The sequence below is a fragment of the Eumetopias jubatus genome, unplaced genomic scaffold (assembly GCF_037043125.1).
Source record: "Eumetopias jubatus isolate StellerSeaLion01/CBP00866 unplaced genomic scaffold, mEumJub1_p1.0 scaffold_14, whole genome shotgun sequence".
Lineage (NCBI taxonomy): Eukaryota > Metazoa > Chordata > Mammalia > Carnivora > Otariidae > Eumetopias > Eumetopias jubatus.
Window position 1 is genome coordinate 20,922,343 of NW_028274820.1, and position 24,721 is coordinate 20,947,063.

Here is a 24,721-nt window from a genome sequence, read left to right on the forward strand (position 1 = left end):
GTTAGCTGCGTGTGGAGAGCAACACAAAAGGGCCTTACTATGTGGAAGAAACCTTTATTAAAATACATCAAACATTCGTAAGGCCATCGCCACTTTAGCAGTCCTAAAAACTGTCTAAAGGGCTCTGGTGCACGATGAAATCACTGTTTGCCCGGGTCAAGGCCCAGGCGAATGGGCCGCAGAGGTCTCCCCAAGCCGCAGCGCACCATGCCACAGGCTACAGCGAGATTCCTCCTCGCGAGGCCGCTGCGACACTGGGCGGTGGAGAGGGGGCGGGACCTCGCCGCTCGGGGCTGGCGCGGGGGCGGAGCTGTCGGCGGAGGCTGGGCTCCGCCCCGGGGGTGGAGCGCATCGGCGGCGGCGCGTCGCCGCGCGGCACGTGTGAGAGCTCGGCCGCCGGCGAGTCCACCCGCGCGCTCCGGGCCCTGGGGACTGAAGGCACTGTCCGCGCTGCCTATGCCTGGTCGCCCTCGTAGCTGGCTCTTCCGAGTGGCCTTCGCCGCCGCCGCCCTCCTGCGCCCGGAGCAGCTTGCCCGCCCCCTCGCCGCCCGGCCCGTGCCGCGCCCGCGCTCCCAGGCCCCGGGTAAGTGCGCGGCCTCGCCGCAACCCCCCGGCTCAGCGGCCAGCCGGCGGCCCGGCCCCAGGGCCCCACCTCGAGGGGCAGTGCGGACGGGGAAGGCGTCCGGGCCGCGGCCTGAGCCCGTGGCGCGCCCGCGGCGCCTCCATTACGGACCGTGCCCGCGGGAGCGCGGCTGGAGCCCCGCGGCTTTGCTCCCGCGGTGCCAGCCCCGCCCCCCCAATCCCGGGGCCTGTAGCCAGGGGGCGCCGCGCCCTCCCGCCTCCCCGCTCCCGGCGCCGCTGGCCGCCTGCCAGTCCAGGCCCCTCTCCTCCCTTTCTTCGTCACGACGCTCCCTAAATTCTTCTCGCTGGGGAGAAAACCGGCATCTTTCCCGGACTTTAGAGCTCCGGTGTTTCGCCGGGCGGGTCTTCTGCCCGGTAAAGCCCACGTGGTTTCTTCCTCGTTTTCATCCATCACTACTTACTGCGAGCCTACTGCACGCCAGGGAGGCACTCAGCTGACTGCTTGTTTTGTACACGTTTCCCAGAGTAGGAGCGAACAGGTTGGGGCCGAGGAGTGTTTCTCTCTAGCCCTCTGCCGGGTCCGTGTTTAATGAGTGGATGTTGGAGGTGCTGCTGTCCTTTTGAATCAAAACTCATCCGCACTGAGTCCTTACCGCCAGCCCTGCACTGAAAGGGCTAGAAGGACATCCTATTGCCTGGGTTATTAGCGCCTGCCAGGAAGTAGGGTTTGGAGAATTTCGTTTGTCAAATATTTGATCGCACTGTCAGACCACTTTTTTTTTTTTTCATTCCGAAAATACAGGATTACGAAGGGCTTTTGTTTCGAGTCTCCAATCTGATCTGTGACAACGGGCATGCCCCATTGGTTTGGGGATGCCTTGACAATTGAGGGATCTGTCAGAAAGAACCAGTACACTCATACCGAAAGGGGACGGATAGGCAGTGATTTTGTTCAGTCATTAGGCAAGTAGCCAAGAGTCTGTATATATTAATTTAACAACTTTTGTTTTTTGTGTGTTTGTTTTTTAAATATTTTATTAATTTGACAGAGAGCACAAGCAGAGGGAGCAGCAGGCTGAGGGAGAAGGAGAAGCAGACTCCCCGCTGAGCAGGGAGCCCAATGCAGGGCTCCCTCCATCCCAGGACCCTGGGATCATGACCTGAGCAGAAGGCAGACACTTAACTGACTGAGCCACCCAGGTGCCCCTAACAACTCCTTTTGCACATAACTTTTGGTAGAAGCTGGGGTGATGCAGGCATTAATAAAACATAGACTTTTGCCCCCAAGTAGGAGACAGAAATTACAGTCCAGCTGATCTGTTGACTAAGTTTGCTCCTGACTCAGGTCCTTTACCTGTGGTGGCCCCACTGCCTGGACTCTCCCCACACATATCTTTTCATGTCTAGTTCTTCCTTCAAGTCGTGGTTCACAGGACACCTCCTTAGAGATGCTTCACTAAAGAGCACCCCTCTTCCTCTCCTTCCCCTTACTCTGCTTTATTTTAGCTCTTCTGCATGTATGTTTCTGCGATTATTATTTTATTCACTGATATATCCTTAAATATATGTAAACTTAATGAGGGCAAGAAATTGTCCCTTTTTCCCCAGTGCCTAGAATAGTGCCAGACTCATAATGGGTGCACAGATATTTGTGGAATTAATGAATCTAATGGACTTAACGATTTTGCATATTAGAGTGTAGTGTGTGCTCTGCTCTGTTTATTGTGAGCTAAAGGGATTATTGACAATTTGCAGAGAGGATGGATGCATTTAAAAAGTGGATGTTGTATTCTGAACATAGATAGGATTAAGACTAATAATGGCCTTTTTTTTTTTTAAAGATTTTATTTATTTATTCATGAGAGGGAGAGAGAGAGAAGCAGAGAGAGAAGCAGGCTCCCAAGGAGCAGGGAGCCTGATGTGGGACTCGATCCCAGGACCCTGGGATCTTGACCTGAGCCGAAGGCAGACACTTAACCATCTGAGCCACCCAGTCGCCCGTAATAATATGGCCTTTTTAAGATGTTCATTTTGCAAGAAATACGTTAAGGGACTATCAGTGTTGTACTACAGTTTTGAGAATGCTAAACATTTTTGTTGTAGGTGTAAAGGGAAGCTTATTGGTGAATCTAATCTTAATGAAAAAGACTTTAAAATATTGTTAAAATTGTAATATTCCTTATCTCATTTGGGTCGTTTGGAGTATAAAGGCACAAAACCCCATTTTTTAGTACTCCCTTCAAAAAATTGTGTAGGACTTTGAAGTTCATCGGAAAGTATCAGTAGATTCTTTCTCGGTTCCAGAAGCAAGCTTCTGGTCTAGATTACTTGACTGTGATTACTATTCTGGATCATGTATTTGTGCATCCTAACAGTTCTTTAAAAACATTTTTTTTTAAATACCATTTAAAAAACTAATGAGGCTGTACCCTCCACCCTTCCTCCCCTTTTTAAAAAGCCATTCATTTTTTTACAGCTGTGAGGTACAGTGCTTGAATATGTATATTTGGATTTTCCTGAATGCAAAACTGATTTCCTTAGGAAAATCATACTTGGGCAGTCAGGGTGGTTTTATCTTTCTGATTGAATTCTTCCCAGCCTCTTCCATGTTCACAAGATCTGCTCCCTCCCTCCCCCCATTTTAAAAATTATATTGCATTTTAGTCTTCCCTTGTATATAGTTCTTGTTCATGAAAACGATACTAATTTGAGTTCTCTCTCTCCTAGCCCAGAAGTTTGCACAGCTGTTCTATTAAATGTGTTTTCGTCTGCAAGGCCCACTGAAAGAACTTGGCAAAATATATACTACCAGATTTATAGTCATTGGTGCTATGTATACTTTAATAATTAATGTCTGTGATAGGGCCATTGGCTAAACCAAATGAAAACTATAATTTAATTTGAAACACAAAAGTGAGATTAGTTAATGAGCTCATCTTCACAGTTAAATATAATAAGAAAAAGAGGTTAGGCAAGTGTCCACAAGTATCAAGAAAAAGACTGCCAAAAAATATTAAAGGCCTGTTTATTTGGTGTGTTGGCAGTACTGGGAGGGTCTCTTAAAATTAAATGGTATTTGAAGGAGGAAACCATGTTTAATCATTAGCCCAGAGAACAAAAGAAGCATAAGAAGCTTTGTTTTTTCCCCAGACTCAGCAGTACAGTTCTGCTGTGTAAACCCTCCATGATAAATATTAATGACCAACAGTTGAATAGGAACAGCTATTACAGACCTCTGAGCAAGTTATCATTTTTCAGCTTTACAGAGAAAGAAACCTCAGCCTAGAGAGGGCGAGTAACCCACGTAGTAAACAGCAGAACCTAGATTGGTTTGAAACCAGTGGGTGATACTGTAGAGGCATGATCTGCCTATATTCTCATTCCAGGGATGGTAGGCATGACAATGCTGTTCTAAACCTTCTAGAATTGCATTCATGAAATCACTGATGTGGGCAGAGGGGAGAGGAAGGAGTTGAGGTGATGACCATATTCTGACTTCGGTGGTAACATCCCCTGAGGTAAGAAGCGTAATATAAACACGCACAAAAGTGTGTGTTGATGGTGGGAAATGATAAGATCAGTTTAGGGCATGTTGAATCTGAGCATTTGGTTCAGCTCTTCGGAGCCGTGTAAGCTGGAGCCAGATCCGGAATCTCTGGGGATGCTCATGACCCTCTCTGAGCCATAGGGTCAAGGAGAGGCTTGAATGAGCTCCCGTTCCGCCTCTGCCGTTGCTTAGCTGCCATCACTGTTGCAGGAAGTTGGAGATGGGTCTTGGCTGGGAAAATTGGAGCGTGAGCAGGGAACAAGACTGGGTGGGGTAGGAAGCTAGAGATGCCCACATTTAAGTGGCAGCAGAGAAGGAAGGGAAAAGAGCAGCTTGGGAGGCAGGAGAAAGGCAAGGAGGAGAAGCAGAGTTTCAAGGAAGTGAAATGATGAGCCATGTCCCGTTGGGTAAAGATGTCGGTTAAAGCCAGGATGGAGTGGCTGTGGTTTTGGCACAAGGAAGCCATCGCTGAACTTTAAAGAAACAATTTGAGGCAGAAGCCAGATCTTCCCCCGCATGTTAGCTCCGCGCCAGCGCCAGCGGGGCATGAGTTTGATTTGCCACAATGTCTTTCCGCAGTGCCTGGAAGAATGCCGGGTGCAGGGTGCATGGGGTGAGTGTTTGTTGAGGGGGTCAAGTGCGGTGCTGAGGAGCAAGTGAGTGTTAAAGTGACTGTGGATTCTTTTAAGAGGGTTGCCATATTTAGGGAAATGGTTATAGTAAGTGGTCTTGTGAAGATGCCGGAAAGAGGTGTGTCCGTCAGAGGATCCCCCTTTTCTTTGCGGATGGCCAGCAGGACTGGGAGAAGCCTGCCCTGACCTGGGATGGCTGTTGTAAGAGAGGAATCTCCTGACCAGGTGTGATTTTCTCCAGCAGCAACCAGGAGCACAGACATAGACAGCAGGGTTGGTACTTGGTTGGGGGCTAGCAAGGACCCTAAGCAGCACCAGTGAGCCGGAGTGTTGAGTGGTGGCTCACAGCTACTGAGGCTTGGGGCACTTGAAGAAGCGAGCATGGGAGCGTCGGTTTTTTGGGACATGTTTGAAGAAGAGGTGATGGCAGAGGAATGGAAAAAATCAGTGATTTGATTGGAACAGAATAGTTTGCGTATCTCTTTATACTTTATAGGTTTGAAATTTTTTTTTCCCAATTACATAAAGATGAAATATATTTGAAGAGAAACAGACGACTAGAAGACAAGAACACATAATAGCAACAGTGGCTATCTTTTAAAATATTAAGAGACTAGTAGTGGCTTTTTTTCTTTGTTGTACCATTCTGTGTTTTCTATGATTGAACATATTATAATCAACAAAGAAAAATCCATGTTTTTTTATAAATGCTGAAAATTTTTAAGACTTCTGTCATTTCACAAAACATCTTTTGTTGACATTCTACAAATGATACCATCCAATAATGTTCCAATACTTTCTTCTTGTGAAGATAGTTTATATATCTTTTTGACTTCTGTAATATTTGTTATGTCAGGAAGGTTTTTTAGAGAAACTTGATGACCTTCAACCTGAGATATTAGGTCTTCTTGATTTATTTGTTTTTCTCCCTCTTCAATGTAAACAATAAGAATTGAAGTGTCATTTGCTGAGATACCAAATTTTTTCAAAGCTTCTGAAATACTGTTATTTGGGGAAAGGTTGAAAATAATTTCAGTTGATAGAGTTCTTGTCTTCATTTTTCCCAGTTTGTAGAGATGAACTGCTTTGTTTGCTGCCACAAGTATCTGAAATGGATCAACAATCACCTTAGGGTTTATTAATGAACCCTCAATAGCACCTTCCATGGCCTTTTTTCTCAAGTCTCCAGCATTTTTTACATCTTTAAATAACAGAAGGGTCACCCTGCATTCGGGAAATAGGTCCAGCTGATGTGTTAACTGCATTTCAGACAAGCAGGATTCAAAATACGGCCATCTCAGGTGGTAGGATTATTGGTAATTTTTATTGTCTTCTATTTAAAAAATGTATTTCTGAATTTTCGTTAAGAGTCCATTTACCAGGGCGCCCGGGGTCCAGGTCCCTCTGAGACGCGCTCCTCGGACCTCTCATGACGTCAGGGAGCCGGCGCCCCAGGTTTGAAATTTTTTATAATAAAAATAAAAGCTCAAAGTAGGTGTGATGTTCCCATCACTCAGTTTCAGTAATTACCTACTTGGTTTCAAATCTATACCTGCTCCACTTCCATTCACCACTGGTAAATTATTCTGAAGCAAATTCCAGACTTCATAATTTTTCAACCCTAAATATTTCAGTTTGTATCTCTAAAACATAAGGAGTCTATTTTTAACTGTAACCACAGTAACATAATCACACCTTCAAACGTTGACAATACTGGGGTGCCTGGGTAGCTCAGTCGAAGTGTCCAACTCTTGTCCAACTCTTGATTTCGGCTCAGTCATGATTTCAGGGTCGTGGGTTAGAGCCCTATGTCGGGCTCCACTTGGGCGAGGCGCCTGCTTGAGATTCTCCCTCTCCCTCTGCACACTCTGGCACGCTCATGCTCTCGCTCTTAAAAAAAAAAAAAAAATTGACAATACTACCTTAATGTCATCTAATATCCCCAGTATTTCTGCATCCCCGATTGTCCCAGTTTTTTAAATAGTTGACTTGTTTAAAGAAAGATCCACTCATTGCATTTCTTTATAGGTTTGTCTGTAAGCTCCCCTCCCTCTTTTTCCCCTTCTTGTTTATTAGTGAAGGAACTGTCTTTGTCCTTGTAGAGTTTTCCCACGTTCAGAATTTTGCTGGTTCCTTCCCTGTGGTGGTGTTTAAAACCTCTGTCCCTGTATGCCATCTAACCTACCAACTAGACATCGAGTTACAATCAGTAAGAATACTTCACAGGGGCATCTGGGTGGTTCAGTCATTAAGCATCTGCCTTTGGCCCAGGGTCCCGGGATCAAGCCCCACGGTCGGGCTCCCTGTTCAGTGGGAAGCCTGCTTCTTCCTCTCTCACTCCCCCACTTGTGTTCCCTCTCTAGCTGTCTCTCTCTCTGTCGAATAAATAAGAATTAAAAAAAAAAAATACTGCACAGATAATAGCATGTGCTTTCAGGGGCATGCAGTGTGTCTGGTTGTCTGTCTGTTGTGATGTTAGTGACCATTCATGGTGGTTGGTTGTCCGGGTCCACTGTTTCCTTAAAAATTTGCTGTTTGGTGTGTCTTTGAGCCCTGTAGGTGGGGAACAGTTTCAGCACCTGTTCGAAGAAGTCTACAAAGTATCCAGAGAGAGCTCATGAGCAGTCAGGCAGAAAACAGGCACCCATTGGGGCAGGGACTGAGTTGTCAGAGGCCTGTGGGAGATCATGGTACCGAGTGGATCTCTAGATGGTGGGCGGTGCCAATGCAGGATGGCGCAGACATTTCTGCAGAGGAAATTGGTGGAGTTCCCACCAAGGCTTATGACCGTCAGTTGTGGAGAAGGAGCTTGATGAATCCTCTGCATTCTGGGAAGGAGGGGGACATCCTGCTGACTTAAAGTCCCTGAGCCAGGCTGCTGAAGTGGCTGTTACTGGCTGTGCTTCCTCCCTCCTGAGAGCTCAGGCCTGGGAAGGTATGGGGATCTCCTGGTGGAGCCTGGCATGCCAGCTAGGATATAAGTGTCATCACTGGGAAGCCGTTGCAGGTTGGGGGTAGGAATATGGGTCACACAGTGTAGTGCCTAGCTTCCGGATGTCCGAGGTACCTTCGACACCACAGTACCATAAGTGGGCTTGTCTTCTTCCACCACCTGCTTCTCTGCCCGGGGTTTCCGTGCCAGGAGGAGCTCCCCTGTCCCCTCAGGTCCCCAAGGCAGCAAACCTGAGTCATCCTCGAGTGTTTCCTCTTGCTGCCCACATTTGTCATCCAGTCCTGTTCTCACCACCTCCTAAATGTCCCTGAATCCAAACTTCCTTTCTGTCGCCCTTGCCTCAGCTTTAGATCATGTTGTGCTCATTTCTTGGCTCAATTTTGGCTCTACCTTTTTTTTTTTTTTAAGTTTATTTTTTTAGTAATGTCTACACCCAACATGGGGCTCAAACGCGCAAACTGGAGCTCAAGAGTCACACGCCTTTCTGACTGAGCCAGTCAGGCGTCCCTTGGCTGTAGCCTCTTACCTAGTCTTCCAGCTAACCCCAGTTTCCCTTTAAAGAGGTGCCATGAAATCTTCCGAACTCACAAGTCCAGTGGTGGTTTGGTTTGCAAGATGGAATTCCCTGCATTCTGCCTGCGGTGGCATCTGCTCACTCCCTAGCTTTGGCTTCAGACTCTCATTGTGTGTTTCACCCTCCATGCTGTGTGATGAGCTCCTTGGGCCTCTTCCAGTGCTCCTTGCTCTCCCATGCCTCCGTGTCTCTGCCCCTGCTACCACCCCTACCCCTACCCCTGCAAACAGCCTCCTCCCCACTTTCTGTGACCTTACCCGGTCCTCAAAACTTGGCTCAGGTGTTCATTTCTGGTCTTCCATTAGGAAAGGGGTCTTCTCTGACACCCTCACCACCAGCGCCCTCTGAAATCTTCTGTGTGTTCCCGTAGTCCCCAAGTGACCCCCTGTGCCCTTTGTGTCTCCCTCACTGGCCTGTAGGCCCTGGGAGGGCAGCTTTGGTGACAGAACGTGTGCATGAAAGAGCATCAGCATTTCATGAGCCAATACTCCTTTTTTATTATACGTTGCTTAGAACAAATGAGTAAATGCTTTCTTATTGGAATTAGAGGTAATTTTGTATAACTAGCTATGATCAACTTCTGTTCCAGTTTCTTAGTTTCTTCCATTTTCTTTATTTAAATTTTTGTCTTTGAAAGGAAATTTATTTTATTGGCATCTTTCTGTACCTCTTCTCCCATTTTTTTTTGTAGTCACCATCATCTTTTCTTTCATTTTGTGCATGTATTTGTCTTTTTCTTTACTTTTCTTTCTATTCTAGATTTTTGACAATGAGGCAATATCAAATTTTTTATTTATTTACATAATCTCTACACCCAGCGTGGGGTTCGAACTCATGACTCCCAAGATCAAGAGTCTCACACTCCGAGTCAGCCAGGCACCCCACAAATGTGGATTCTTAAACTTTAGTTCATTGTTATTATTATTCTGCTGTAGATGCTTCCATAGTTAGGTTTCTTGTTAACTAGGCCTTGGAGAACCTTAGAATATTAATTTTCTGCTCATTTATGTTCTTTATGAGTTTGTTTACTAAGTTCATAGCATGTTAATTATATCATCTCCCTATATAATTAGCATAGGAAAACTTTTATCCTTATTTCACCAAGAGCACCAAGTAAGATCAAATTAGATAAATGTATTTATTTTGATTGCCACATGTTACCCCTCGGGCAAGCTACTCAGTACTGGGAAGTATGTATGGATTCTTAGACTTTCCCTCATTACATTGTGTGTGGGCTGGTTAAATGATAATCTGTGTTGTTTAAACTGTGGCAAAATACACAGAACATGTAACATTATTCATTTTTTTTGGTAAGACTTTTATTTTATTGAGAGAGCATGGGGGGGGAGGGGTAGAGGGAGAAGCAGACTCTTCCCTGAGCAGGGAGCCCAATGCAGGGCTTGATCCCAGGGTGTTGGGATCATGACCTGAGCCAAAGGCAGATGTTTAACCCAGGCGCCCCCATTTTATCCATTTTTAAGCATATAGTTCAGTAGTGTTGCGTACATTTGCACTCTTGTGCAACAGGTGTGCAGAACTCTTTCTAATCTTGCAAAACTGAAACTCTATACCCAATAAACAATGCTGCATCCCCCTTGCTTTTTTTTTTAGTATGGTATGAGTATGCGTTCATGTAAGTGAATTTATGCACTATTTTTATTTAATCAGTTTTTTGAAAGGATAATAATCTTCGTGAAACAAAGTTCAAGTGACCTGACTATAGTATTCAGTAAAAACAGCAGGTCTGCCTGTTGTACCCAGCCACCCATACCCTGTCCTAGAAGTAACCGCCTTGCCCAGTTTCTATCCACACGGTTTCTATGTATTATTTAGTTTACATACCCCGGCATCATTGTTCTTAGTTTTTTGGTAATATAAAAGCACTGAGATGAGTATTCTTAACAGCTAGAACTTGAAGCACTTAACAAAAGCGCTTTAATTATTTTAATTATTTTAGGATACTCCCTGAAAGTAGTATTTCTGGGTCAAAGGACATACATTTTTTTTAAGGTTTTTGATGCACACTCTCGAATTCTATGCAGAAGTGTTGTGCCATTTTTCTGTGCCAGCATTAGGAAGAATTATTTTAATAAATGAGTTTTAGGACCCTAGGAACAAAGTTAACTGTGCCTCTGTTTGCTCAAACCCACCTCTTAACTGAAGTGATGGTTAGTTACTTCCTGCCCTCTCTTCCTTCCTAAAAGGTTCTCTTAAATGTTTTCTTGGAGCCTTAAAAATGGAGCTGACAGAAGTGACTGGTGTGTCGCTGAAACGTGGGTCTCATGCTGTCGAAGATAATGACAGTGTGGCCCCAGCTGAGGAGGCAAAAAGACAGAAGGTCTTGGACAGCTGTCTGACCACAGGTCAGGATGGGCTGGAGCATGTCTCTCTGCCTGGCAGTGTGCACGTGCCTGGGCCACCTGCGGCCGTAAGTGCCAGAGAAGGTGGAAAGAATTCTGATGTGCAGTTGGAAGAAGAGGAAGAGGAGGAAGAAGATGGCCTTTCGGAGGAGGGTGAGGAGGAGGAGGAAGCTGAGAGTTTTGCAGACATGATGAAGCACGGCCTCACTGAACTTGACGTTGGCATCACCAAGTTTGTAAGTTGTCATCAGGGATTCTCAGGCATCTTGAAAGAAAGGTATGTTTCATTTACATGTCAAGTTATTTTCATTCTATTTGTTCTTGAGAAAGAAATCAGCAGTAGGTTCTTCTGTTTAGCTTTCTACCCCCATGGATTGTTTACTGATGGTCACGAAGGAATAAGATGCAGCAGAGCCGCCTAAATAGGCCATTTAAAGATAAAATGAGTAACTAAAAATAATGTGTGTGGCCTGCCTTGCTCATATGTGAATGAGTGCTGTTCACTTCTTTAAAATACCTTATTTTAAATGGTTTTTGAGTTTTCTCTTGAATTGGTCTTTAAATCTTAAACTCAGCTCTCTCACCTGAGTGTGCCACATCTGCGGTAGAAAGCAGGTAATCTTTGGACCCAGATGGATCTGGGTGTGAATCTAGTCCAGTCACTGCGGTTACTTATCTTAGAGCCTTGGTAGCTTGTCCAAAAAATGGGTCCCAATACCACCTTGGGGTTTTTGAGAGGATTTTAAATAATGTGTGTATTTAGCATAAAGGGAAGCTTCAGGTTGGTTCATGGTAGATTTATTGGGTTCTGATTTAATTAACCATGCCATATTTAGGATTCACTTTAGGATGGACTGTCTCTATAGCATTACTAAGCTTTGATTTATGCGTTTCTCTGAAAGAATATTCTAGAAGTTCAGAGGGTCTTTTCTTTACATTCTAATGCAAAGCCAAGCTGTGGCTTGGAATTTATTAAGAAACCAGAAGAAATAACTCCATATGAACTTTGTACTGAAGATTTTTTTTTTTTAAATCCTTGTTTTGTACAGCAGCAAAGCTTGATGTTGATAAACTTTCTCCTCAGTTTAATAGGAAGTAAAATGTTAATGCTTTGAAAGTTTGTGTTCCCTTTTCATCAGATACTCCGACTTCGTTGTTCACGAAATAGGAAAAGATGGACAGATCAGCCATTTGGATGACTTGTCCGTGCCGGTGGATGAGGAGGTAAGAGCAGCTGTCCAGCAAAAGTCACTTTCTGTATAAAATAGCATTTCCTAGAGATCCTAGAAATATAGATCTCTTAACAGCTTCAGATTCTGTGTGTGACTCACTGGGAGTTTCATCATTATTTTCAAGGATCCTTCAGAAGATGTATTTACGGTTTTGACAGCTGAAGAAAAGCAGCGTTTAGAAGAGCTCCAGCTTTTTAAGAATAAAGAAACCAGTGTTGCCATCGAGGTAAATAGCACAAAAATGTATGGAAAAGTTTTTTTTAGGGTTTTGATTGCTTCTTTTTTGGGTGAACATATCTTAAGTGTCTGTTAGAAAAATTATAATAGTTAACAAAAGGATGACCTTGCTCTGTTTGATCTAAAAGACCATTACACTAAAAATGTTTTTATCGGGACACCTGGGGTGGCTCAGTCAGTTAGGTGTCTGCCTTCAGCTCAGGTCATGATCCCAGGGTCCTGGGATTGAGCCCCAGGTTGGGTTCCCTGCTCCATGGGGAGCCTGCCTCTCCCTCTGCTGTTCCCCTCCTTGTGCTCTTTGGCTCTATCTTTCTGTCGAATTAATAAATAGAACCTTTTTTTTAAAAAAAAATGTTTTTATCAGTGGCAGATAACCAGTATCCAGATAAACTGTAGCAAAAAAAAGTTATGTTTTTGTTTTAAGAAAATTTTATACATGACCACAAATCAAAGAAATGTGTTGTTTGGAACCACAGAGTAACCTTTCTGTCACATGGTGTCTTAGCCAGAGGATTAGGACCGCCGGACAATCAGGTGTGTGGCCGGATTGGGTGGTCGTGGCTCTCACTCTGCCTCCTGCAGCCTCTGGGTCTCAAGTGGGTCTTTGGAGGGGGAGGAATTGGGGAAAGAGAAGGGAAATTTCTTTGCTCAACTTGAGTCTGCTCCTGCTGTTGAGGAAAAGGAGAGCTCAGCTTCTCAATGGAATCGTGGATGCCTTTTCAAAACCTTTTGTTATGAAAATTTTATTTTCCAATTAGTACTGTCCAGTGCACTTATAATGTGAGCCATGTTTTTAATTTTAAATCTCCTAAAAGCTTAAAAAGAGGTGAAATTAATTTTAACAATATATTTTATTTACCCTAATACATTTAAAAATCTCATTTTGGGGCACCTAGATGGCTTAGTCAGTGAAGCATCTGACTCATGATTTCGGCTCGGGTCATGGTCTCAGGGTCATGAGATCCAGCCCCGCGTTGGGCTCTGCACTCAGCTGGGAGACTGCTTAACATTCTCCCTCTCCTTCTGCCCTTCCCAACCCACCCTTGCTGTCGCTCGCTCTCACATTCTCTCTCTCTAGAATAAATAAATCTTAAAAAAATAATATAAAATATTTTAATAGGTAATCAATATTTTTTTTATTTTACAAATGAGATGTTTTACATTCTTTTTTTTTTCCCTACTTAGTCGTCAGGATCAGGTGTTCTTTTATGCTGGTAACATAGCTCAGTTCAGACTAGCCACATGCTCAGTTGCCATCTGTGTGGCTCGGGGCTGCCGCATGGGACAGAGCAGGTCTAGGTTGATAACAAGATTTTTAGAATTTTAAGTTTATGTTAAATTTTTTGTACCATAGTTTAATGACCTACTTGATTTGGGGTTGTCTAAAATTCCCCCTTCCGGGGCACCTCAGTGGCTCAGGTCATGATCCCAGGGTCCTGGGATCGAGCCCCGCATCGGGCTCCCTGCTCGGCAGGAAGCCTGCTTCTCCCTCTCCCACTCCCCCTGCTTGTGTTCCCTCTCTCACTGTGTCTCTCTCTGTCAAATAAATAAATCTTTAAAAAAAAATAAAAATAAAAAAATTCCCCCTTCCATTGCTCCCAGTTAATAAGAGCTTACCATAACTTTTCAGACTTCATTATTTGCCCCCAACCCGTATCTCCTCTTCCCCTCCACCTAAACGTCCCACAAGTGTGTAACATAATTTTAGGGTTCATCAATTATGGAATTTACCTATGGACAAAATCTTCACCAATGCCAAAGAGAAAACTAAGAATTGTTTTTGAGAGCAGCCTAGAAGGATGGTCCAGGTTTCTCTTGGTTATGCAGCACAATGGCGGATCTCAGCCCCCATAACGTGCATTTTCCTGAGTAGATGGCAAAATTTGCTGTCATCTGAAAAACTATAGTTATGCCATCTACTGAGTGCTTGCTTCGGCAGCACATATACTAAAAATGCCATCTACTGAAAGTTTTTACCTTTAAAAATAAACCCTGGGCAAGTTTCCTTGTTTGTAAAATGAGGACAGACTTGCCGAATTTTTGAAGTCTAACTGTGTGTTCAGTCATATGCACAAAGTTTGATTCCAACTCAGTGTTCTCAGTAAATAACCAGATCTAGACTAATTTTTGATAGGAAAATGTCACATGTCGGGCGCCTGGGTGGCTCAGTTGGTTAAGCGACTGCCTTCAGCTCAGGTCATGATCCTGGAGTCCCTGGATCGAGTCCTGCATCGGGCTCCCTTGCTCGGCAGGGAGTCTGCTTCTCCCTCTGACCCTCCCCCCTCTCATGTGCTCTCTCTCTCTCATTCTCTCTCTCAAATAAATAAAATCTTTAAAAAAAAAAAGTCACATGTCTTTAATTATAACATAGTTTGTTTTCGTTTATATTTTTAATTTTACTAAAATATGAAGTTTAACAAGTAGTTTAGTGTATCCTGGTGTTTTTCAGCTTGCAGGTTGCAATCCTCAGTGGATCATGGAATCAGTTTAGTAGATCTTAACCAACATTTGTGTAAATGCAATACGATAAAACAAAATAACAGTGCATTGTACACATTAAGGATAAATACTGTTTTCGTAAAATTTTTTTAGGTCTTTAGTAAGGCGTATATACATGCATATTTCTGGCTTTTGAATCCAGATGTGAAATGTATTTCTTAGTTTGAGGCACATTCAGAAATTGAACAACAGTTTTGTTGTTTTGAGAGAGAGAGAACATGTGTGCAGCATGGGGTGGAGGGGAGGGGCAGAGGGAGAGAATCTTACGCAGACTCCATACCCAGTGCAGAGCTGGAGCCTGACATGGGGCTCGGTCCCATGACCCTGAGATCATGATCTGAGCTGAAATCAAGAGTCAGACACTTAACAGACTGAGCCACTCAGGCACCCTGAACAATAGTTCTATAGCTAATAAGTATCCGTTTTCTTGATGTTGATTTTATTTTTTATTGTGGACGAATGTGCTTAGAATGTCATTATAAAATAATTCAGTACAGGGGTGCCTGGGTGGCTCAGTCGTTGAGTGTCTGCCTTCGGCTCAGGTCATGATCCCAGGTCCTGGGATCGAGCCCCACATCGGGCTCCCTGCTCAGTGGGAAGCCTGCTTCTCCCTCTCCCGCTCCCCCTGCTTATTTTCCCTCTCTCGCTGTGTCTCTCTCTCTCTGTCAAATAAATGAAATTTTTAAAAAAAAATTAAAATAAAAAAAATTCAGTATAAAATAGGATTCCTTGCGGGGCAGTTGTAGATTGGACTGTTCAAGGGAGTTGAGTTTCTGACCTCCCAAAAGGCCTAGCTTGCCGACATTGCCATCTGTGAGCCCTGAGTCCCTGAGCGGGAGTGTCAGTGATGGGAGCCTCTGGAGTCACACAGCCTGGATTTCACATCTGGCGCCACCGTCCTCCAGCTGTGTGACCCGGGACACATTCCTTCACTTCTCTCAGCCTTGTTTTCCTTCTCTCTGGGTCGGTGTAGGGGTGGCATGGTAAGGAGATGATGGGGATTAAATAAGCCGATGACTATAACGTTCTTGGTACAGTGCCTGGCAGACGGTCATGCTCAGTAACCGGGCTCTTAAGATGTGCAGTATCACGAAGCTCTGAAAGATCCTGAAATCCTACCCATGGACTTCTGTTACTTTGCACAGTTGATAACATGACTCGTGTTTTTACTGACTCATTAGTATTATCTCCCTATTTGATGTTTGTTAAATCAGTAGTTGCATTATTTTTGTTTTTAATAGGTTATTGAGGACACCAAAGAGAAAAGAACCATCATCCATCAAGCGATTAAATCTCTGTTTCCAGGATTAGAGACAAAAACGGAGGACAGAGAGGGGAAGAAATATATTGTAGCCTACCATGCAGCTGGGAAAAAGGCTCTGGCAAGTAAGTGTGCAAGTGACCTGGCATTTCTTCTGTCCCGTGGCCACGGATGGCATCCCACTCCTGCTCCGTGCCTGTTCATGTTTCAGGGCTGTTAGGCAGGAGAGGGTATTGATAGTTCACTCCTTCAGAGAAGGTGGATAATAGCTTTCACATTCACATCAGTCCTGCAGACTGTGTCTGGTAGGAACACTAGGGCTCCTGTGGGAGTCAAGATTTGCCCTAGTTACAGTGGTGCCTAAGAGACAGTCCTAGGAATTTGATAATGTTCCCTGAAGAGCAGAATGGGCTCAGTGGTAATTCAAGAAGAAAATGGAAGGCTGTTGCTCATTCTGTGTCTTAATGGAGGAAAGAAAGCTTTCAGATGAACCCAAAATCCCAGTGGCATATTTGCTGCAAAGTCCCTATATTGGATGAGCTGCTGCTTTCCAACTGTGAGTTTTTCTACCACATGTAAAAAAAAAAACATGGAATATGCAGGAAAGCGCCCCTTCGCCCATCCTCTTTCGTTGTAAATCATTCATCTGAAACGAGTGTGTCGTCAGTGAATCTCTTTGATATTTATGCTCTAATGTGTTTTCTACAGCCATGAAAATTTCTACTTGCATATGGCCTTAAGAAAAATTAGGTAATTTTTCTTCTTTTACCTGCCAAATCAGCAGACAAAACTGTAATGAAAATGACAGTGGGAAAAAGATATTTCCTCACCCTTGTCTCCTACCCTTGATGGCTTCTATTAGGGAAGAGTTATTTCTAGATACATTTGTCAGAGCAAAACTTCAAGACTGTAACAAAAGACTATTCGTGCTATTAGTGCTTGAGTCAGTATTCTTGTAGGTTAACGCTGTGAATGGATGAAACCTTAATTGTAACTGATTCTAGTGAAATGAGGGCAGTATAAGAAAAATGGGAGCAGAAATAAGGTTTAGCGGTGCCTGAAAAAAATAACGTCCGTTCAGTAAGTCTGGTTAGTGACACAGAAATCCGAAATCTTGAGCAGGTGGGGAGAAGAAGGTGGACATTGGAGGCCACTTCTCAGTGGATACCACAAAGAAAAAGAGATGATGTGTTCTGGAACGGCTGAGGGCATGGGTTGTTAATCACACTTCAAACCACACACTAATGGCTTGGTTGCTGTACATTTCTTTAATGTCTGAGTCACAGTATAAAATAGTACTCCAGCCAGGGCTGTTCATGAGCGTTAATCCCAGTGGAAAGTGATTTGAGTGACTTTTTTTTTTTTTTTTTTTTTTTGCCTTCTCCCAAGATTGGCAGATGGCTGATAACTATCCTAGATGTAGAGAGGCTGCTGTGGTGCATTCAGTCTCAATTCTCTCAAGGAGCCAATGCTGAGGATGGCTGCTAATGAGCTGTTTCTTGTAGAGAGGCAATCCACGTTGGTCAGCTCCCTCCTTCCAAGGCAAGGTCTTAATGCTGCTGAGTGTGGTGATGAGGAAGCAGAGTGGCAAAACCTGTATTGTTTTGACTGACTGCTTCTTGGAAATGATCTTTCTTCCTTAGAGGATGCCTGCTTTTGTGATCTGCAGGGAGGGGTGTTAGGGCATAAATTTCCTTAAGGTTTCTCGGGTGAGATGCTGAGCTCTGTAGGACATGAACTACCCTCCCTATTTCCTTTGCACATCTTCAGTAAAATAGGAATTCTCACTTTAGCAGGAAGCATGAAGGCAGGTCACATTGGATCATCACTAGCATAGAGTTCTAAACCTCTTGGGCTTGAGGTGTTTTGGCATTTGGTCAAAGTGGACTAGAGGTCTGACGTGTTCTCTCCCACCTCCTCATAGACCCAGACAGACACTGGAGGGCCTGTGTTCATCACTTGCAGATCCCCAGCACTGAGAGTGCCTTAGCTAAACACCATTGGAAAAGTTGGGAGAGCTAGGATCCAGAGACTACACTTCATGCCCCTGCAAATAGAATCCAATACCAATTATAGCTTATCCTTTTGGACTACCTTGACTAGCATATGAATAAATTAGCTTCTAAAGCTTTATTACAAAACTAAGTTTATAGTGTTTTTAGATCTTTCCTACCATACCCTGGTATAGATTGTTACATGCATTATCTAGCGATTGCAGTGTTCTCACCTAAACTTTTCTCAGCTAGAGCCATGCATCCTAAAACATAGGCATGGTGGATTCTAAATCATGGTGCCCAAACACCACAAATTACCAGCTGTTTTGATGCCGATGTTGTTTGTTAATCCTGTCTGATAGACGGCCCCTTGATTCACCTACCAAACCATGCTGACGGTATTTTTCTGAAAATATCATGTAATTACTATAAGCCATGTAATCGGGTAAACTAATTTATATTTTCAGATAGATAGTATATATTCCAGATGCTCCTAAGAACGTCTTTTTAAAAAGACTGAAGTAAAAAAAAAAAAGAAAAAATCTGCCATGTGATATATAGAGGTTTCTTCCATACTTTCTGAAACGAATGAGCCCCAGCAGGGATACCCAGATCAAGCAATCCACAGAGACGCCAGAGGAAGGGCCAGAAGATAAAAAGGAAACTCTCCAGGAGAGACTGGTGGTGTGGAATCCACAGGAAGAGGGAATGCCGATAAAGTGATTAGCAGTGGAAAATATACAGATGGGTCTAGTGAGATAAGAACTCTGAAATATATCCATCAGTTTTTAGCCACATGGATATCATTGGTGTGTTTGCCATAGAAGCTCTAGTAGAATAGGGTTGGAAACCAGTTTACACCGCAGGCTGAGATAGAAGGCACTAATTACAGAATGCTGTTCGAAGTAAGCTGAAACGGTGCACCTGGCTGGCTCAGTCAGAGGAGCATGTGGCTCTTGATTCTCAGGGTCGTGAATTTGAGCCCCATGTTGGGTGTAGAGATTACTTAAATAAATAAACTTAAAAAAAATAAGCTGTAAAGAGAAGGAGAAAGGAAAGCACCATGGTTGAGAGGGAGGCATAAGTTTGACTTTTAAAATGGAAGAGCCCCGGGCATATTGATATCCTAAAGGGAAAGAGTCAGTGGAGAGGGCCGGCAGAAATTCTGGGAGGAGAATGACAGTGGTTGGCGCAGGATCCTGAGGAAGCTGGAAGGTCGGTGTGCAGGGATGCAGTCCTGGAAATGGCCTTGAATAGGAAGGAAAGAATGTTCTGCATGCTACCCCATCCTGTCATCTTTCTCTAGTTACATTTTTCCTTCCTTATTCATGAGGATCTCTGTGCTCAATACCTGAACCGTCCTGAATTTGGTTTCTTTTTCTCTCTGGTTTCTATTTCGACTGGACTGGCGCTGCCATATCAGACCATCAGAAGGTTGCTTCCTGTGATCTCAGCCTGAGAATTCTTTGCATTCGCATTTTAAATCAGTGTGTCTCAAAAAAGTCATTTTAAATTCTCTTAAATTATAAAGCTACATACATGCTACTTAGCATTCTAAGGATTTGGAGTTTTAGAAAGTCAAATTGCCCAGAATAAGTTGAGTCTCATTGATTTTTTTCCATTATTCAAAATATTCCCAGTTAACTAATGCATATGCTTACTATTTTGTATACTGAGTGCACTTTAGAAAAAGAATCCTTGTATCTGTTATCAACAGAGGAGATAATTGTATGCATGCTCAGTGCTTGGATTTGCTAATAAAAGATGCATGCTTGTAAGCCAAAACTCATACTCGGTTGTCATGGTTTCTCTTAAGGTATAATAGCATTTAGTTTTTTAGCCTTGTGGCTTCATTTATTTCTCGCCATTATAGTTGACTAGGAATGTTCCTGAGGGGGCCATGAAGGACAGATAGAGTTCTACTTCATCAATTCTGGTCACAGGTTTTTTTTTTAACTTTTTTTATGGACATTTTCAAACAGGCACACAGAGTGTACTATATCGAACCACTGTGTACCCATCAACCACCTTCAAGATTATTAACATTCTGTTGTTTTTGTTTGATCTTTTCCTCCCACTTATTTTTCTTTTGGAGTATTTTAAAGAGAATTCTACGCAGCACTTCATTTCACTCAAATACTTCAGTATGTATTTAGCAGCTAAGGACTAAAACCCCAAACCATTATCACATCCTACATAACGAACAATAATTTCTTAATATCTAATACCCAGTGCATGTTCAGTTTGTCCGTTGTCTCAAAAATGTCTTTTACAATAGATGACTTGTCAAACAATTATACAAATAAGGTCTGAACATTGCATTAAATAGATAAGTCTCTTTTTTTTGTGTTAATCACCATACATTACATCATTAGTTTTTGATGTAGTGTTCCATGACTCATTGTTTGCGTATAACACCCAGGGCTCCACGCAGAACGTGCCCCCTTTGATACCCATCACCAGGCTAACCCATCCCCCCCACCCCCCTCCCCTCTGGAACCCTCAGTTTGTTTCTCAGAGTCCATCGTCTCTCATGGTTCATCTCCCCCTCTGGTTTACTCCCCTTCATTCTTCCCCTCCTGCTGTTGTCATCTTTTTTTTTTTAAACATATAATGTATTATTTGTTTCAGAGGTACAGGTCTGTGATTCATCAGTCTTACACAATTCACAGCGCTCACCATAGCACATACACTCCCGAATGTCTATCACCCAGCCACCCCATCCCTCCCACCCCCCACCACTCCAGCAACCCTCAGTTTGTTTCCTGAGATTAAGAATTCCTCATATCAGTGAGAGCATATGATACATGTCTTTCTCTGATTGACTTATTTCGCTCACCATAAGACTCTCCAGTTCCATCCATGTCGTTGCAAATGGCAAGATTTCATTCCTTTTGATGGCTGCATAATATTCCATTGCATATATAATACCACATCTTCTTTATCCATTCATCAATGGATCGATGGACATTGATGGACATCTTGGCTGTTTCCACAGTTTGGCTATTGTGGACATTGCTGCTATAAACATCGGGGTGCACATACCCCTTCGATCCCTACATTTGTATAAATAGATAAGTCTCTTAAATCATCTCAAATCCCTTTTAATTTATCAGTTCAAGTACCATTTTCTGTAATGATTTTTCAAATTTTTATCAAATAAAATCTTTATAACTCAATGCAGGAAACTCATAAAACTCCAAAAAACACAAAGCAAAACAATAATTACATGCAGCATCACCACTAAAAGATAATCAAAAGTAGCACTCTGTGAAAACAAATCTCTAGATGGGGAAGCATTTTGTATTAGGTCTCTTTTTTGTTTTTTTAGGCTTTTATTTAAATTCCAGCTAACATGCAGGGTAATTTTAGTGTCAGGTAGACAACATACTGTATTCAGTCGTAAACCTCGTGCTGCGTCCTGTGGGTACGGACAGTGCAGCTTTGGGGATGAACTGACATGTCCTCGTGAGGAGACTGAAACAGGGAGGGCTGGTACCTGTAGGTGAGTTACCTCCTCCTTCATTGTGTGCCTCTGCGACGTTCCGTTGTTAATGTCTGAATGGCTGTTCACCCACCACATAACTACCAGGTGCTGTAGCAGTCCTTGGTAGAAACTTTCCATGCGATCATTTGCATGTTCACCTCTAAAGCACTTTAATATTATTATAAATTAAACATTGCTCTCTTGTGCTCTCTATGCTGTGCATTCGGACAGAGGTCAGAACTGCAGCAGGTAAGAGCAGTTGGTATTTCATGGAGAGAAAATGAAATGCCAATGATTTTTCTCCCAAGTGCTAAGTAGAAGAAAATTTTACTTAACTGTGGTGAGCTGGAAGGAAAGCCAAAAATAATACTCTTATTCACGATTTTCTGAGCATGAGTTGTGAGGAATTCACATGAAGAGCCAAAGAAGTACTTGTAATATTTTTGTTTTCCAAGACAGAAGAGACTCACATTCATATTTATTCCTTCAGAAAGGAAAAGCAGTTAGCTGAGCATAGATGCTATGGCAGTTTTCCAAGGTGATTTATTGATTTGTTTGTTCTTTACATTGTAGCATAAATAACTGACCTATCAAGAGTGCTTTTTGCCTTGACAAAGCCAAGTGTACCAGCAACTTCAGTACCAGAAGTTTCTTATGTCTGTGAAGAGGACGGATTCATGAGTTCATGCTAAGGATTATTTTAGGGACAAAGACAAAGGAACATTTTTAAAAGAAGAAGATTCTAGGGATTCTATGAAGTATTTTTTCACAGTTTTTATTTCATGGAGTTACAGAAATAAGTGAATTAGATGTGTTCAGATAACAGTTGCAGCTTTGTGTTGCTCAAGACTCAGGAGTATCTTGTGCAGCATCTGGAAGTGGGGTTCTGGCTTACATATTTTTCCCAAAATATGTTGATTTTTCAAAATTAAAGTTTAAGTCCTAATTTTTTTTTTAATATATCTCTGGATTATAGTACAATTAAAATGTTCATTTAAAAGGACACTTTTTTAAAGGATCTCCAAAGCCCGGACATGTTGGTCAGTTTCAGAAAGTTGAAGAACCAAAGTAACTGTAGTTCAGAAGTTCACATTGAAATTTGACATTTAACCTGGCTTAATTTTTAGAGTCTCCTTTTCCCCAAGAATAATGACCATTCTATTTTGAATGCGAGCTGCACTCTGTCAGGTAAACATTTGTAAACCACCCAGGATTAACTCAACTTTTGTGAAGGAAGCGACCTTTGGAAAACTTGAACCTGTCACTGAGGCAACTCCTCACAAGCTTTATCCCCATCCTTGCGGAGGCATCCAACCTGTATGTGTGACCAGCTTGGGATATGAGGCAAGGCTTACAGATTCCTATTGGAGTGCTCCTTTCCTCTGGACCACATGTGTTCTAGAAAGCCAGTTACCCACCTACAAGACACGCGCTTGTGAAGTAAACGCACTGGGGAGTGGTGGACCCCTCTGTGTGAGGATTGCCTATTAGTCTTACTCATTTGTCACACAGCCTGCCTTTCAGCTTTTGATTGTGAATGTGGACAGATAATGTTGAGTCTCCAGTCGCAGGAAGTGTAATACCTGTAGTCCACACAGCTGTAACCACTTAACATGTATTTCTTGTCAGACTAGATTGGATTTCTCACTCAGATGTTCTCTAGCAAAAAATGACCTTGTAGGTTTCATAAGCTAAAGCTTAGATCACTTTTGTTATGGTCTATATAACATTTAATTTTTTTGTTTTTAAGATCCAAGAAAACATTCTTGGCCAAAATCTAGGGGAAGTTACTGCCACTTTGTACTGTACAAGGAAAACAAAGACACCATGGATGCTATTAATGTGCTGTCCAAATATTTACGGTTAGTATCTTGTTGTTGTGCTGACACAAAATGACAACACGGGAATTTATTTTTCTCTTTCTGTGCTAATGAAAAAGGAGCAGGGGGCGCCTGGGTGGCTCAGTCGTTAAGCGTCTGCCTTCGGCTCAGGTCATGGTCCCAGGGTCCTGGGATCGAGCCCTGCATCGGGCTCCCTGCTCAGCGGGAAACCTGTTTCTCCCTCTCCCACTTCCCATGCTTGTATTCCTGCTCTCGCTCTCTCTCTGTCAAATAAATAAATAAAATCTTTAAAAAAAAATAGCGGGAAAATAGGCAAACGGATAGTAAATGTGCCCCCCAGTTTCCTTAGACAATAGGTGAATTAATTTTTTTTTTTTTACCTCCGTGCATATTGCTAGTGATTCAAGATGGAAATTCTATAAATGAATAGTTCACATGTTGGTCCATCCAGCTGAAAATAAAAATTAACTTGCTTCCTAGAAAGTCTACACTTGGATGTGTTTGCAGGGATTTGTTTAACTAGATTGTAAACTCTTAATTCTTGGAGATTGACTCGATTGAAAACTTGAGACCAGTAGGATTTCCTCCTGGGAATGCAGATAATGCAGTTTGAGTCTCTGAGGATGGGCCAGGTGCTGCAGAATTGTTTTTCAGTCATGGGTACAGGCACCGCAGCCAATCTGTGTGCCCTGGAAGTTTACTTTCTGATACATATTTAACCCAGTTTAAACATGGTGGACAGTGTGTCAGTTTGCTGGGGCTGCCCTAACAAAATATCACAGACTGGGAGGCTTCAATAACAGACACCGATTTTCTCACAGCTCTGGAGACTAGGAATCCCAGTATCAAGGTGTTGGCAGGTTTGGGTTTTCTTCTGAGGCTTCTCCGTAGCTTATAGATGGCCACCTTCTCTCTGTGTCCTCCCGTGGTCTTCCCTCCGTGTTTGTCCGCGGAGTCTGTGTGTCTACATTTTCTCTTCTTATTGGAACAGATCAGATAAGGGTCCACCCAGCAGCCTCATTCTAACTGAACCACGTCTTTAAAGGCCCTCTCCAAGTGCAGCTACATTCTGAGGTACGGGGGGTCAGGGTTAGTAGGGCCATATTTCAGCCAGTAGTGTGCAGTATTCTGTAAGGGTCATTTTATTTGACTCTAGTTGCTAGCTCTCTGGGAGAGAGTCGGCGGGGCCTGTCTGTACCTGATCCTGGGAGGATAGACCACTGTGGAGGGACTTCCTCTGAGCTCTGCAGTTGGGGAGCGCTCAGAGTTCAAGAAATTTGTCCTGTCATTTTCCTTTTCATGTGGAGCAGTTTCTATAAAATAATTCTTCGTTAACTAGCTTACTTAGATCTTTGTATCAAAACTATTCAGATCCCTATTTTAGTATTTGGCTTTTTTTATGCAAAGAAATAGCCTGTATTTATGGAAACTTGACATTATTAACTTTTTAAAAACTGAAGATAATAAAATTTTGAGAGTGGTCCATTATATATACAGAATGAATTTCTCTTTACCTTCACTT

The 24,721-nt window shown here is 43.0% G+C and overlaps 2 protein-coding genes across 3 annotated transcripts in view; one reads left to right on the forward strand and one right to left on the reverse strand.

The window, feature by feature from the left end:
- The first annotated feature begins 366 nt into the window (after positions 1-366).
- The window catches only part of PUS7 (pseudouridine synthase 7), a 65,187-nt gene continuing 40,832 nt past the window's right edge, over positions 367-24,721 (forward strand). For both annotated transcript variants that reach the window (XM_088018457.1, XM_028119808.2), the window contains exons 1-6: positions 367-583; positions 10,493-10,925; positions 11,788-11,872; positions 12,005-12,106; positions 15,858-16,002; positions 23,109-23,220. In XM_088018457.1, coding sequence (XP_087874583.1) covers positions 457-583; positions 10,493-10,925; positions 11,788-11,872; positions 12,005-12,106; positions 15,858-16,002; positions 23,109-23,220 — 1,004 coding nt within the window. In that variant the 5' untranslated portion in view covers positions 367-456. The remainder of the gene's footprint in view (positions 584-10,492; positions 10,926-11,787; positions 11,873-12,004; positions 12,107-15,857; positions 16,003-23,108; positions 23,221-24,721) is intronic.
- Positions 5,453-6,203, reverse strand: LOC114221719 (EKC/KEOPS complex subunit TPRKB). Its single transcript, XM_028119831.2, has one exon. It carries the CDS (start codon positions 6,024-6,026, stop codon positions 5,499-5,501), a length of 528 nt encoding a protein of 175 aa, XP_027975632.1. The 5' UTR covers positions 6,027-6,203; the 3' UTR covers positions 5,453-5,498.

Excerpts from the sequence above, each read along its gene's own strand:
- LOC114221719 (XM_028119831.2), bottom strand. The coding sequence starts at position 6,026 with ATGCAGTTAACACATCAGCTGGACCTATTTCCCGAATGCAGGGTGACC.